The sequence below is a fragment of the Prionailurus bengalensis genome, chromosome E1, assembly GCF_016509475.1.
Source record: "Prionailurus bengalensis isolate Pbe53 chromosome E1, Fcat_Pben_1.1_paternal_pri, whole genome shotgun sequence".
Classification (NCBI taxonomy): Eukaryota; Metazoa; Chordata; class Mammalia; order Carnivora; family Felidae; genus Prionailurus; species Prionailurus bengalensis.
Window position 1 is genome coordinate 838776 of NC_057347.1, and position 11032 is coordinate 849807.

Genomic DNA, 11032 nt, shown 5'->3' on the forward strand with positions numbered 1-11032 from the left:
ACCCGTTTCTTATCACTGGCAGGAAAGTGCCGGACGTTCAGTCTAGTATCACGAGTACTTAGAATGCAAACACCCACGTAACCGTCGGGAGGAAGAAACAGCATGCCAGGACCCCGGAAGCGCGGCTCCCACCCCACCCGGCGCGCCCCCCTCCCCCTCTCTGGACTTTTCTGGGAATCGACGTTACTTTTCTTCGTAGTAGTCATAGCACCTAGTATACATCCTGCTCCCCGTGCACGCAGACCCCTCCAGGCTGTTGTGTGGCTAGAGCAGGATGGAACAGAGGGGAAGGACCCCTGCACCCTCACCCCACCCGCACCCCCCAGAGAAGGACGGGTCTGGGCCCTTGGAGGACTGAGCACCCAGGGAGGGGTCCTGGAGAGGTCTGATCCAGCCGCCCCCGTCTGGGCTTGGGGGCTCAGGCTCAGCCCCCCTCTGTGCCAATGGCTCCTCACGGGAGACTTCCAGGGTGCTGGGTGTGGGGTCCCACCTGCTGCTCCAGGGAGATTTCTCAACTTCCTGGGGAGGAAGGTGGGAGAGGTGGCTTTTCCCATTTCAGTCTGGAAAATGAATGGAGTTAGGAAGCATGGCAGACCCCCAAGGCCACAAGGTCAGGAATCAGAGGTGGGGTCGGCCCTTTGAACGCAGCTCCATGTGGCTCCTCTTAATCCAGTGTTCTCCTCCGGTCCCTGCTTCCCTCCCTAAACAAGTCAGTCTGGGGTCTCGGCAGGAAGGACCTGGGAGCTGGGGCGCAGGAGCTCTGACTGGCCACCAGGTGGCGCCAAGTGCCAAGCGTTCAGGCCCCCTGTCCCTTTAGACCAGAAGGCGATCCCAGATGCAGGGACTGAGCTCCACCTGGGTCCCTGGCGCAGGGATGAGGCCCTCCAAAGGGGAGAGGAGAGCCCCGCTCCCCACAGCCAGACTTTGTAGGGGAGGCTGAAATGGGGCTGAGAGAGGCTCTTTGCCCAAATCTGCACCCTTCTCTCATCCCGTTCTAGAGCCACCCAGGCCAGACGGCTGCTTCTCTCCCCTCCCCTGCCCTCCCAGTGTCACATCCTCCGGTGTGCAGAGTATGGGGGGAGGGGAGGAGGAAATAGGAAAGGGAAGGCAGGCAGGGACCGAGGAGCCCTAGGCTCAGTCTCCCCTCCTCTTTTGGTGGGAAAGCTTTCCCTTTGGTGGGAAAGCTCCAGCCGGCTTTCTTCCTTCTTGGTGACAAGGGAGCGGGAGCGTGGGGTGAGCTGCGGGTGAAGTACAAGCTAGCCCCCCCGCCCCCGCCCCTGCCGGTGGAGTAACCCCCGCCCCAGTGGAGTATGTGTGATAATCCTTGCACACTCCTGGCTCCCCAAGAACAGGGGAAAGGGGTTTAAGTGCCGCCATGGGGATGCAGAAAACTAAGGCAGATGAGAAATTAAACTGCCTTACTGCCTCCAGCCACTGACAAGTCCTTGTAACCCGCAGAATGACCTCCCTCTAGGAGCTCAGCTGCCTGGATGATGACACTTTGCCGGGGGCAAAAGGGAATCTTGGCTCAACATTGTCCTGACCCCCCAGGATCCTGTGAGTCTATTTAACATAAAAATTCCTTTGCAAACCTCCTTTACCTTTAACCCCCAAGTATATGCTGGCCATCCTCCTCCAAGCTTGTGGCCCCCGATATACATCTGAGGGGTCTCGTGACTGGGGTCTTACTAGACGGTGACAAATGATGTTTTGCTAACAGCAGCCCCTCAAGGGCCTGGAAACCTTGCTTCCAAAATTCCTTAGAGATTTACACCGTCCCTGACCCCCTCCCAACCTGAGGGCATATGATGAGTTACCCGGCACGACCCCATACGGCGTTTTCTGCCCACAAGTCGTGTCCCCGTGCTTTAACAAAATCACCTCTTTTGCACCAAAGACGTCTTCGAGATTCCCCTCTTGGCCGTCAGCTCTGAACCCCCCACCATCACTCCCCCAAAACCCCTCATTGGGGTGGGAGGAAACCAACGGTGGGGGTCTGGGGGCCCCCACATCGCCGTGAGGAGCAGGGATGAGGCACCACCGACCTACTTCTCACTCACACCCCTGCGGGCCAATCCCCAGGTCTCCGCCACCCAAGCCCTTCGTCCGGGGAGATAATCTGTGCCTGAGCCCACACCTCCCTCACCCGCAGCCATGGACGCCGCTCTGCTCCTGAACGTGGAAGGGGTCAGGAAAACCATCCTGCACGGAGGCACGGGGGATCTCCCCAACTTCATCACGGGGTCCCGGGTGAGTGGGCCCCGCCCCCCACACCAGATAGGGGGCCCCCACGGCAGCCTTCGCACTGAAACCGCGTCCGGCTTCGTCAGAACCCGGCCGGACACGTCGTCCCTGGATTGTCGACCCCCGAGCACCTGGGGACCTCTGGATTGGTGCCCATTCACGGGACACTTTTGACGCCGGAAAATTAAACTCTGGCGTGAGGCAGGGGAAGGGCTTTGGGAATTTTCTGGAGCCCCAAACGTCGAGTTAAAAGGAGGGGCCCTCGGCGGTCGTCTCTGGGGGGCTTCCCGGGGTCTGTGGCCACAGATCCAGGGCTGACGTAAGCGAGGGGCTCCTGACCCGCAGGCTGCCAGAGGGTGGGACGGGGTCCTTTGCGAGGGAGTGGGTTCCCAGCCCCCCCCCCGGGGGGAGCTCTGGCTGGGGCTGCGTGAGCTGAGCCCCGGGGACCCCCCCCCCAAGAGTGCCGGTTGGGGGGCTTCCGCAGGCACCGTGGAGGTGCATCTAGACCCGGGGTCCCTGTCTGGGCCACCAGGTGATCTTCCACTTCCGCACCACGAAATGTGACGACGAGCGGACGGTGATAGACGACAGCAAGCGCGTGGGCCACCCCATGCACATTATCATCGGGAACATGTTCAAGCTGGAGGTCTGGGAGGTGCTCCTGACGTCCATGCGCATCGGCGAGGTGGCCGAGTTCTGGTGCGACTCCATCGTAAGTAGGCGCGCCCGCCAGGGCTCCTGCCGGGCTGCGGAGCGGGGCTGAGACAAAACCCTGGGTCACCTTCCTCCGCGCGGGTGGAGAGTCACCCCCAGGAGCAAGCCCCAGAGCGAGAGTCAGCGTGGCGGCTGGCTGGCGGGATGTGGGACCAGGGCCACCCATGCCCCACACACCATTGTTGGATCCTGGGGACTTTTGGCCACGGGTCACTTTTCTGCCCCCTCCCCACTCCTGTGAGCCTTGTAAAATTATTTCCATTTAAAAGATCTTTTTAAATGTTTATTCTTGAGAGAGAGAGAGAGAGACAGAGCACGAGTGAGGGAGGGGCAGAGAGAGAGGGAGAGAGAATTGGAAGCGGGCTCCAGGCTCCGAGCTGTCAGCACAGAGCCCGACGCGGGGCTCAAACTCGTGAACCGCGAGGTCGTGACCTGAGCTGAAGTCGGACGCTTAACCGGCTGAGCCACCCAGGCGCCCCCCCCAACAAACATTTCTTTTTTTTTTTTTTTTTTTTCTTTTTTTTTTATTTAAAAAAAAAATTTTTTTTTTCAACGTTTATTTATTTTTGGGACAGAGAGAGACAGAGCATGAATGGGGGAGGGGCAGAGAGAGAGGGAGACACAGATTTGGAAACAGGCTCCAGGCTCTGAGCCATCAGCCCAGAGCCTGACGCGGGGCTCGAACTCACGGACCGCAAGATCGTGACCTGGCTGAAGTCGGACGCTTAACCGACTGCGCCACCCAGGTGCCCCTTCTTTTCTTTTTTTAATATATGAAATTTATTGTCAAATTGGCTTCCATACAACACCAACAAACATTTCTTACGGAAACTTTCAAACATATACAAAAGCCAACAGAAAGTGCGGTGAGGTCCCAAGTGCCCATCCCCCACGCCAGCCACCATCGACCCGAGCGCGGCTTCCAGCCCCATCCTTCCGCCTCTCTCCCTCACCCGCGTGGTTACAGCACCTTCCAGACACCGGATCGTTTCACCCACAAATCCTAGATCTTGTATCTGTAAAAAAGATACTAAAATAACATAACCTCGGTGTCATCGTTACATCCTTTTGAAACCCCGCTATTTCCTTAATGCCAGTCGCTCCTTGGTCCTGTTCCTGCCACTCTCTATGGCTGTTCCAAGCTGGGCCCAAACAACGTCCATGCACAGGCCCTGTGGATACGCGTCTTGGGTCTCTTTTTGGGTCGTCTCCCCTCTTTGCCCCCTTGGCGTGGATTCGTTGGAGGGACCGGACCCCTGCCGTGGCTCGTCTACCGCGTGCCTCTGTCCCCCTAGTTTCCAGACGTCGTGCGCCACACCTGCCTCTCCCTCTCACTGGGTGGTACCTGTCTTGTGATTGGCCGATGGGTGCAGACGTTGAGAGCCTGGTCCAGCCAGCACCAGCTCCCCTGGGCTCTCCCCCGATGGACGCTGCGGCTGCTGATGGCGGCCGATCAGATTCAAGCCCTCACCGGGGGTAGTTTGGGGGCTGTGTGACCCTGGGGAAGTCCTTCCTCCCTCTGGCTGTCTTGTTCATCCGTAGACAACCGAAACCCTAGGCTAAGAGGCTGTTGTGGGGAAGACGTGATGTGGTGCTTACGAGGGCAAAGCACAGTTCGGGGCAACTGAAAAGTGCCGGAAGAATTTCGGAGACGAACTTTTATTTATTTATTTTTTAACTTAAAAATTTTATGTATTTATTTAAAATATTTTTTAATGTGTATTTATATGAGAGAGAGAGAGAGAGAGAGAGAGAGAGAGAGAGAGAGAGAGAGAGACACAGGGTGAGCAGGGCCGGGGCAGAGAGAGAGGGAGACACAGAATCCGAAGCAGCTCCAGGCTCCGAGCTGTCCGCCCAGAGCCCGACGCCGGGCTCGAACTCACAGACCGCAGGATCGTGACCCCAGCTGAAGTCGGACGCTTAACCGACTGAGCCCCCCAGGCGCCCCGAACTCCCCTGTTTTAGTCGAAGCAGAAGAGGCAGAGAAGAGCGACTTGGGCTGGGTCAGACAAGTAAAGGGACAGGGTGGAGGTGGGACCCCTGGTTCCCCCACCGCTTAGCCGGATGGAAGGCTGGACCCCGGCCCCCAGTGACCGCCAGGGGCTGCAATGCCGGGGTCTACCGCTAGGGGCGCCCGCCCGACGGTTCCCCCTGCCAGGTGCCAGGTGCCAGGTGGGCGCGTCTCCTCTGCCTACCAGCGTCTGTGTTGTGCCTCGTCCTAATGTGTAGAAAGAGTGTAAAGATGTGTCTTCAACGAGCCAGGTCTTCAGGAAATCGGCTCCTTTGTGGCTTCCGTTAGTTTATGGTGAGGTTCTCCGGCACGCGCACCTGTCACGGGGCGGGGGGGCGCGTGGGACGAACCTAGGCCGCCAGCGGGGTCATGCACCGCAGGGTGCACCCTCGCTCACGTCGCCAAGGAACCCTCGATTGGCCAATTGGTTTGTTGTGCGCAGAACCCCGAGCTGCTGTTACCCGCCCCCCCCCCCCCCCCCCCCCGAACGCGGGCACGGCTCTGCGTGTCCTGGGAGGTCTGTGTGCGCGTCTCGCAGGCTGGCGACTTCGATGCCCCGGGGACAGCCTGCCATGCCTCCACCCGGCCCACGGCCGCCGTGATTGCGCACGCACGTACACACGTGCCACGGTGGTTTCTCTAATGACGTCTCCCCTTTTCTCCGTCGCTGCACCCAGGCATCAAGCATCCACCCTTCATGGGTCTGTCTGCTTATCTATCTGGGAACATTCGCTGGGCACCAGGTTTGGACTGTGCCGTGTGTTAGCGGTGGAACAAAGTTCTGTCCCTCAGTCTGGAGGAGGAGCAGAGACTTGAGCAGTTACGACCGAGGGCGGCCAGTGCCCTGATGGGAGTCGGTGAGGGCACAGTGCTTTGGGGCCACAGACGACGCGCAACTAGCTGCTTTAGGATCTTGGGGGAAACTTTTTCAAGACGACATTGAATCGGGTATTGAAGGATGAAGAGGAGTTCACCAGGTCTACATGTAGGGAGAGAGGTGGCATCTGGGCCAGGAAGTGTGCAAAGCTTTGGCGTGGTTAATTTACCTAGCCCCTTCCCTGGGGGCCATCTCTCTGAGTTTTGGGGGGCACCTGGTGGCTCAGTCGGTTAAGCACCCGACTTCGGATGAGGTCATGATCTCACGGTCTGTGGCTTCCAGCCCCGCATCGGGCTCTGTGCTGACGGCTCGGAGCCTGGAGCCTGCTTCGGACTCTGTGTCTCCCTCTCCCTCTGCCCCCACCCCCTCAAAAGTAAATAAGCATTTAAAAAAAGATGAGTTTTGGGACAACTCAGCGATCGGTGGGATGGATCATCATGTGTGTTTGTCAGAGGACTTAGGAGGGCCTGGCTCTGCCCCTCACTCCCTGCAGAGCCCTCCTCCTGGACAGCCCTCATCAGCTCTCGCTTTGAAGAGCGGGGGGCCTCCTGCCTCCCTCACCTCCCCCTACTCAGGGGAGGCAGGGTCAGTGAGGAGCTGGGGGCCTCTGCCCTGAGAGCTCTCCTCCCCGCCTCACCCCCACCGTGGGCAGGATGCTGGTCTCGAGGTGGGATTTCGTGCTGGTGCCCAGTAGTGTGGGGTGTGAGGCCAAGGGCTGCTAACCCCGATTCCACCAGGGGCTGGGCGCTCTGGCCGATCGACGGGGGCAGCCTGTCCTCAGCCACCGCCCCCCTTGGTTGCCGCGTGGCTGCATATTCTGAGTTTTTAAGATGAACCAGAAATCTTCATTAGCATGCAGACTCCCTCAATACTTGAATGTCAGGAACTAATTGGTAAAAACTCCACAAGGCTCGGGTTAAGACAAAACCCATCTGGCAGCTGAATATGGCCTCGGGCCCACCGGTCTGCAGCCTCCAGTATAGACACAGCCCCTCAGAAAGAACCCGCCCCGGGGCCTTGAAGCCTTAGAGACGGGCAGGGGTCCTGGGGCCCCCTGCCTCCGTCGCAGCCTGGGTCCCAGTCCCCGGGGCTGGAGCCCCACAGAGGGCCCCGCGTGTGTCTCTAGCTGTCCTGCCGGTCCCCAGCCAGGCACGCTGGCCTCACAAGACGGGCACAGACGGGGACTCCATCCTTCCCGGATTTCTCCTGGCTCCTGGCGGCACCCCCAGCCCCACCGTGCTGCCCAGAGGGTCTGCTGGCTCCAGGGTGCCGGTAGCTCCGTGGACTCGTGGGACGAAGGGCGTGTGAGCTGGGGGCCGCCTGCTGGGCCAGGATGGGCCCTCCCCCAGCCGGCTGCTCCTGGGGCCTCTCCTGGCTTTAGTTCAGCCTTGATCCCCATGGGATTAACTGCCATCTGGTCACCTCCCTCACAAAGGAGCCTCGGGCGTTCTGGGTTAATCCTGGCTGCTGGGGGCGGGGAGCACTGACCGTCACCCCCACTCACCCCACGCTGGTGACTTGGAGGACAATCTGAGCTGTTTCTGCCCCTGGAGTCCCCGACACCGGGTCTTTCCCGGAGCTGCCCTGAGAGAGTCGGAGATGGGCCGTGTCAGAACCGGGTCCAAGCAGAGGGGCTCACAGCTGGGAAGCTGAGGCCCCAGGGGCTGATGTCCCCAGGCCTCCTCCACCCCCAGAAGGGCGAGCCTGTGCCCAGCGCAGGGAGGGGCTGGGATGAGCTGGGATCTGTACCCACCCCCTGCAACCCGCGACAGCTCCCCTATGGCAGGTGTGGTGCCCAGGCTCTCTGCGAATCAGTGCGGCCCTCTCGGCCCCTGGAGCCTGCTCCTTCCCCTACCCTCCACACCTCCCTCCCTGCGGGTCACAGACTCAGGGGCTCAGGTCTCCTTGGGAGAGAAATGCGTCAGCGCTGAGCACAAGGGCCAGCAAGAGGCAGCATGGCACTGTGGCGAGAGTGTGTCCTCTGGGGCCGGGTTTGAATCCCGGCTCTGTCATTTCCTAGCTGTGTGACTTAAGCAAGTTACTTAACCTCTCTGGGCTGCAGTCTCCTCATCCACAGAGTGGGGATAATAGTCGTGCCTCCCTCACCGGGTCATCTAAGGACCGAAGCGGCTAACAGAAGGAGCTGGTGAACACTTTGCCCGGGACACAGTGAACCCCAGTCATTGGCGGGGCGTGCTGGGGACAACGCGTACTACCAGCCACGGGCAGGGATGGCGGCTGTGGCCGGACCCAGAGGTGGGCTCTCTGGGGCCGGAAGCCACCGTGGTCTCTCCCCACAGCACACAGGGGTCTACCCCATCCTGTCCCGGAGCCTGCGGCAGGTGGCGGAGGGCAAGGACCCCACAGAGTGGCACGTGCACACGTGCGGGCTGGCCAACATGTTTGCCTACCACACGCTGGGCTACGAGGACCTGGACGAGCTGCAGAAGGAGCCACAGCCTTTGATCTTTGTGATAGAGCTGCTGCAGGTGCGCCCCGGGCAGGGGGAGGGGCGGGGGGAGGTGTGCCCCGGGGTGGGGGAGGGGCAGGCATGGGGGGAGGGGGGTGCGCGGGGGTCGGGAGAGGGGCAGGGGGGCAGGTGCATGGGGCAGGGGAGGGGCAGCAGGGCAGGGATGCCAGGGGCGGGGGGGGCGGGGAAGGGGCAGGGGGCTGGCCCAGCCTCAGGGCAGCTGTGCCCGCGGGAGCGGGCCCGCAGGGAGCCTGACCTCACTGGTCCCTGGGCGTCACCTGCTTTCTCTTTAGAGCACAAGAGGGTTCATAAACCACAGCAAAAGTGGAATCTGACCCCCAAAAGTACCAAAAGCCCATCTGAGACCAGCTCTTTCCGGAGTTACTGGTGTTCACCTCGGAAGCATTTACTTCTGTTGGTTCTGGGCTGTGCTTTTGTTTCCAGTGGTTTCCAATTAGTCCCCGGGGTCCTGGATTCAGACCTGGTCCTCCAGCAGTGGGAGAGGCTGAACGGAAGTGCCCACACCTTCTCACCCAGACCCCAGAGTGACTGATAGCTCGTGTTTGTGGGGTGGCGGGAGAGGGTCAAGCCGGGGTCGGGACCCAGCTCATGGCCCAGGGTGAGACTCAGCCCGAGGGCTACGTGGATGAACAAATAAATAAGAGAATCGTGTCGGCGGAGGGTCTTTGTGGGCCTGCTAGGACAGTTGTGCGGTTTCTCCACTGCACAAGGGCATCACCTCCAAGGTGCTCGTCACCGACACCGTATATGGGAACCTTTAGAATGACGATTACCCGGCAGATGGCAATAAAGCGTGTAGTTCTGCCAAATGAGTATCCTGACGATCTTCTGAAGACTGAAGTCAGGTGTGTTGACAAAGGGCGGTCTTTCCCTGATTCGCACAGAGGATCTGATTTAGGCCCCCCGTGTACGTGGCTGTGGCTGTGGCTGTGGCTGGCGAGCACGGTTCTGCCGCCCGGCCCACCCTCCCCGTGGAACACGCCGAGGGGGATCCCCCGCCGCGGGGACGCAGGCACCCCGGTCCCCGCCTCACCCGCCTGCCCGCTCCGGGTCCAGGTGGAGGCCCCGAGCGAGTACCGGCGGGAGACGTGGAGCCTGAGTAACGAGGAGAAGCTGCAGGCGGTGCCCGTCCTCCACGGGGAAGGGAACCGGCTCTTCAAGCTGGGCCGATACGAGGAGGCCTCCACCAAGTACCAGGAGGCCATCGTGTGCCTGCGGAACCTGCAGACCAAGGTGGGAGGCTGCGGGCAGGGCGGGCGGGCGGGGGGCGGCCGGGGGGAGGGGGAGAGGGCAGGCCGCGGGGGGGGGGGGGGGGGGGGGGGCGGCCGGGGGGAGGGGGCAGGCGGCGGCCCGAGCTCACGGCGCACGCGCTCCCCGGGCAGGAGAAGCCCTGGGAGGTGCAGTGGCTGAAGCTGGAGAAGCTGATCAACACCCTGACCCTCAACTACTGCCAGTGTCTGCTGAAGAAGGAGGAGTACTACGAGGTGCTGGAGCACACGAGCGACATCCTGCGCCACCACCCAGGTGCGCCTGCGCCTGCGCGTGCGCGGGGGGCGGGGCCGCGGCGGGAGGGGTCCCGCGCCGTACGATGCGTCCCCTCCCCGGTCAGGCGACCGGGCGGCTCGCCGAGCCCGCGACTCTGGGGCCCGGCCCGGCCCGTAGCAGGTGCTTGTCAGGAGAAGCCTCGCGGTCCTACTGCGCGCCGGGCCGGGCGCTCGCCTCGCCTCACTTGGCGCCCAGAGTAAGCGCCGGCCGCAGGGGACGGGGGGCGGGGGGGGGGCAGGGAGAGGCCCCCCTCCCCCGAGGCCCCCCTCCCCCGAGGCCCGCGGTCTGGGGAGGGAAACCGAGGCGGCGGCGGCTCCGGCGGACACGGAGGGCACGGCTCGTGATCCGGGCTCAGGGCGGGCGAGGCTCGGCCTCGCGGGGCCGGCCTCTGAGACCTCGGTGGCCGGGGCGGCCCGATCCTCCCCTCAGGCATCGTGAAGGCCTACTACGTGCGGGCCCGGGCCCACGCGGAGGTGTGGAACGAGGCGGAGGCCAGGGCGGACCTTCAGAAGGTGCTGGAGCTGGAGCCGTCCATGCGGAAGGCGGTGCGCAGGGAGCTGAGGCTCTTGGAGAGCCGGCTGGAGGAGAAGAGGGAGGAGGAACGGCTGCGCTGCCGGAACATGTTGGGCTAGCGCAGGGGGCGGGCCTCCGGGCCTCCCCGGCCTCCTCGGGCCTCCCCCGGCCTCCCCCGGCCTGCCCCGGCCGCGTCCTCCCCTGACTCTTCAGACTCCTCTGGCCTCCCAGGCCTCCTCCTGCCCCCCTCCTCCACTGACTTCTGGCCTCCCCCAGCCTCCCAGGCCTCCCCTGGCCCCCTCCTCCACTGACTCTCCGGCCTCCCCCAGCCTCCTGGACTCCCCCAGCCTCCTCCTGCCCCCCTCCTCCACTGACTCTCCGGCCTCCCCCAGCCTCCTGGACTCCCCCAGCCTCCTCCTGCCCCCCTCCTCCACTGACTCTCCGGCCTCCCCCAGCCTCCTCCTGCCCCCCTCCTCCACTGACTCCCACCTCCCTCCTGGCCTCTGCCTGCCCCACCCCCCCACCCCTGGCCTCCTCCCGGCCCCCTCCTCCACTGACCCTCTGGACTCCCCCGGCCTCCTCCTGCCCCCCTCCTCCACTGACTTCTGGCCTCCCTCAGCCTCCTCCGGCCTCCCCC

At 62.5% G+C, this 11032-nt stretch overlaps 1 protein-coding gene across 1 annotated transcript; it reads left to right on the plus strand.

Moving 5' to 3' along the window:
* The first annotated feature begins 2107 nt into the window (after positions 1-2107).
* On the plus strand, positions 2108-10722 carry AIPL1 (aryl hydrocarbon receptor interacting protein like 1). Its single transcript, XM_043582745.1, has 6 exons — positions 2108-2250; positions 2777-2956; positions 8147-8335; positions 9394-9570; positions 9720-9861; positions 10312-10722. The coding sequence occupies exons 1-6, from the start codon at positions 2155-2157 to the stop codon at positions 10512-10514; spliced, it is 987 nt and encodes a 328-aa protein (XP_043438680.1). The 5' UTR covers positions 2108-2154; the 3' UTR covers positions 10515-10722.
* The last annotated feature ends 310 nt before the right edge of the window (positions 10723-11032 follow it).

Bases quoted from the DNA above. Each gene is read 5' to 3' on its own strand.
- AIPL1 (XM_043582745.1), top strand. From the start codon at position 2,155: ATGGACGCCGCTCTGCTCCTGAACGTGGAAGGGGTCAGGAAAACCATC. The intron at 2,251-2,776 runs GTGAGTGGGCCC...CTGGGCCACCAG, and splicing joins ACTTCATCACGGGGTCCCGG to GTGATCTTCCACTTCCGCAC. The intron at 8,336-9,393 runs GTGCGCCCCGGG...CTCCGGGTCCAG, and splicing joins TTGTGATAGAGCTGCTGCAG to GTGGAGGCCCCGAGCGAGTA.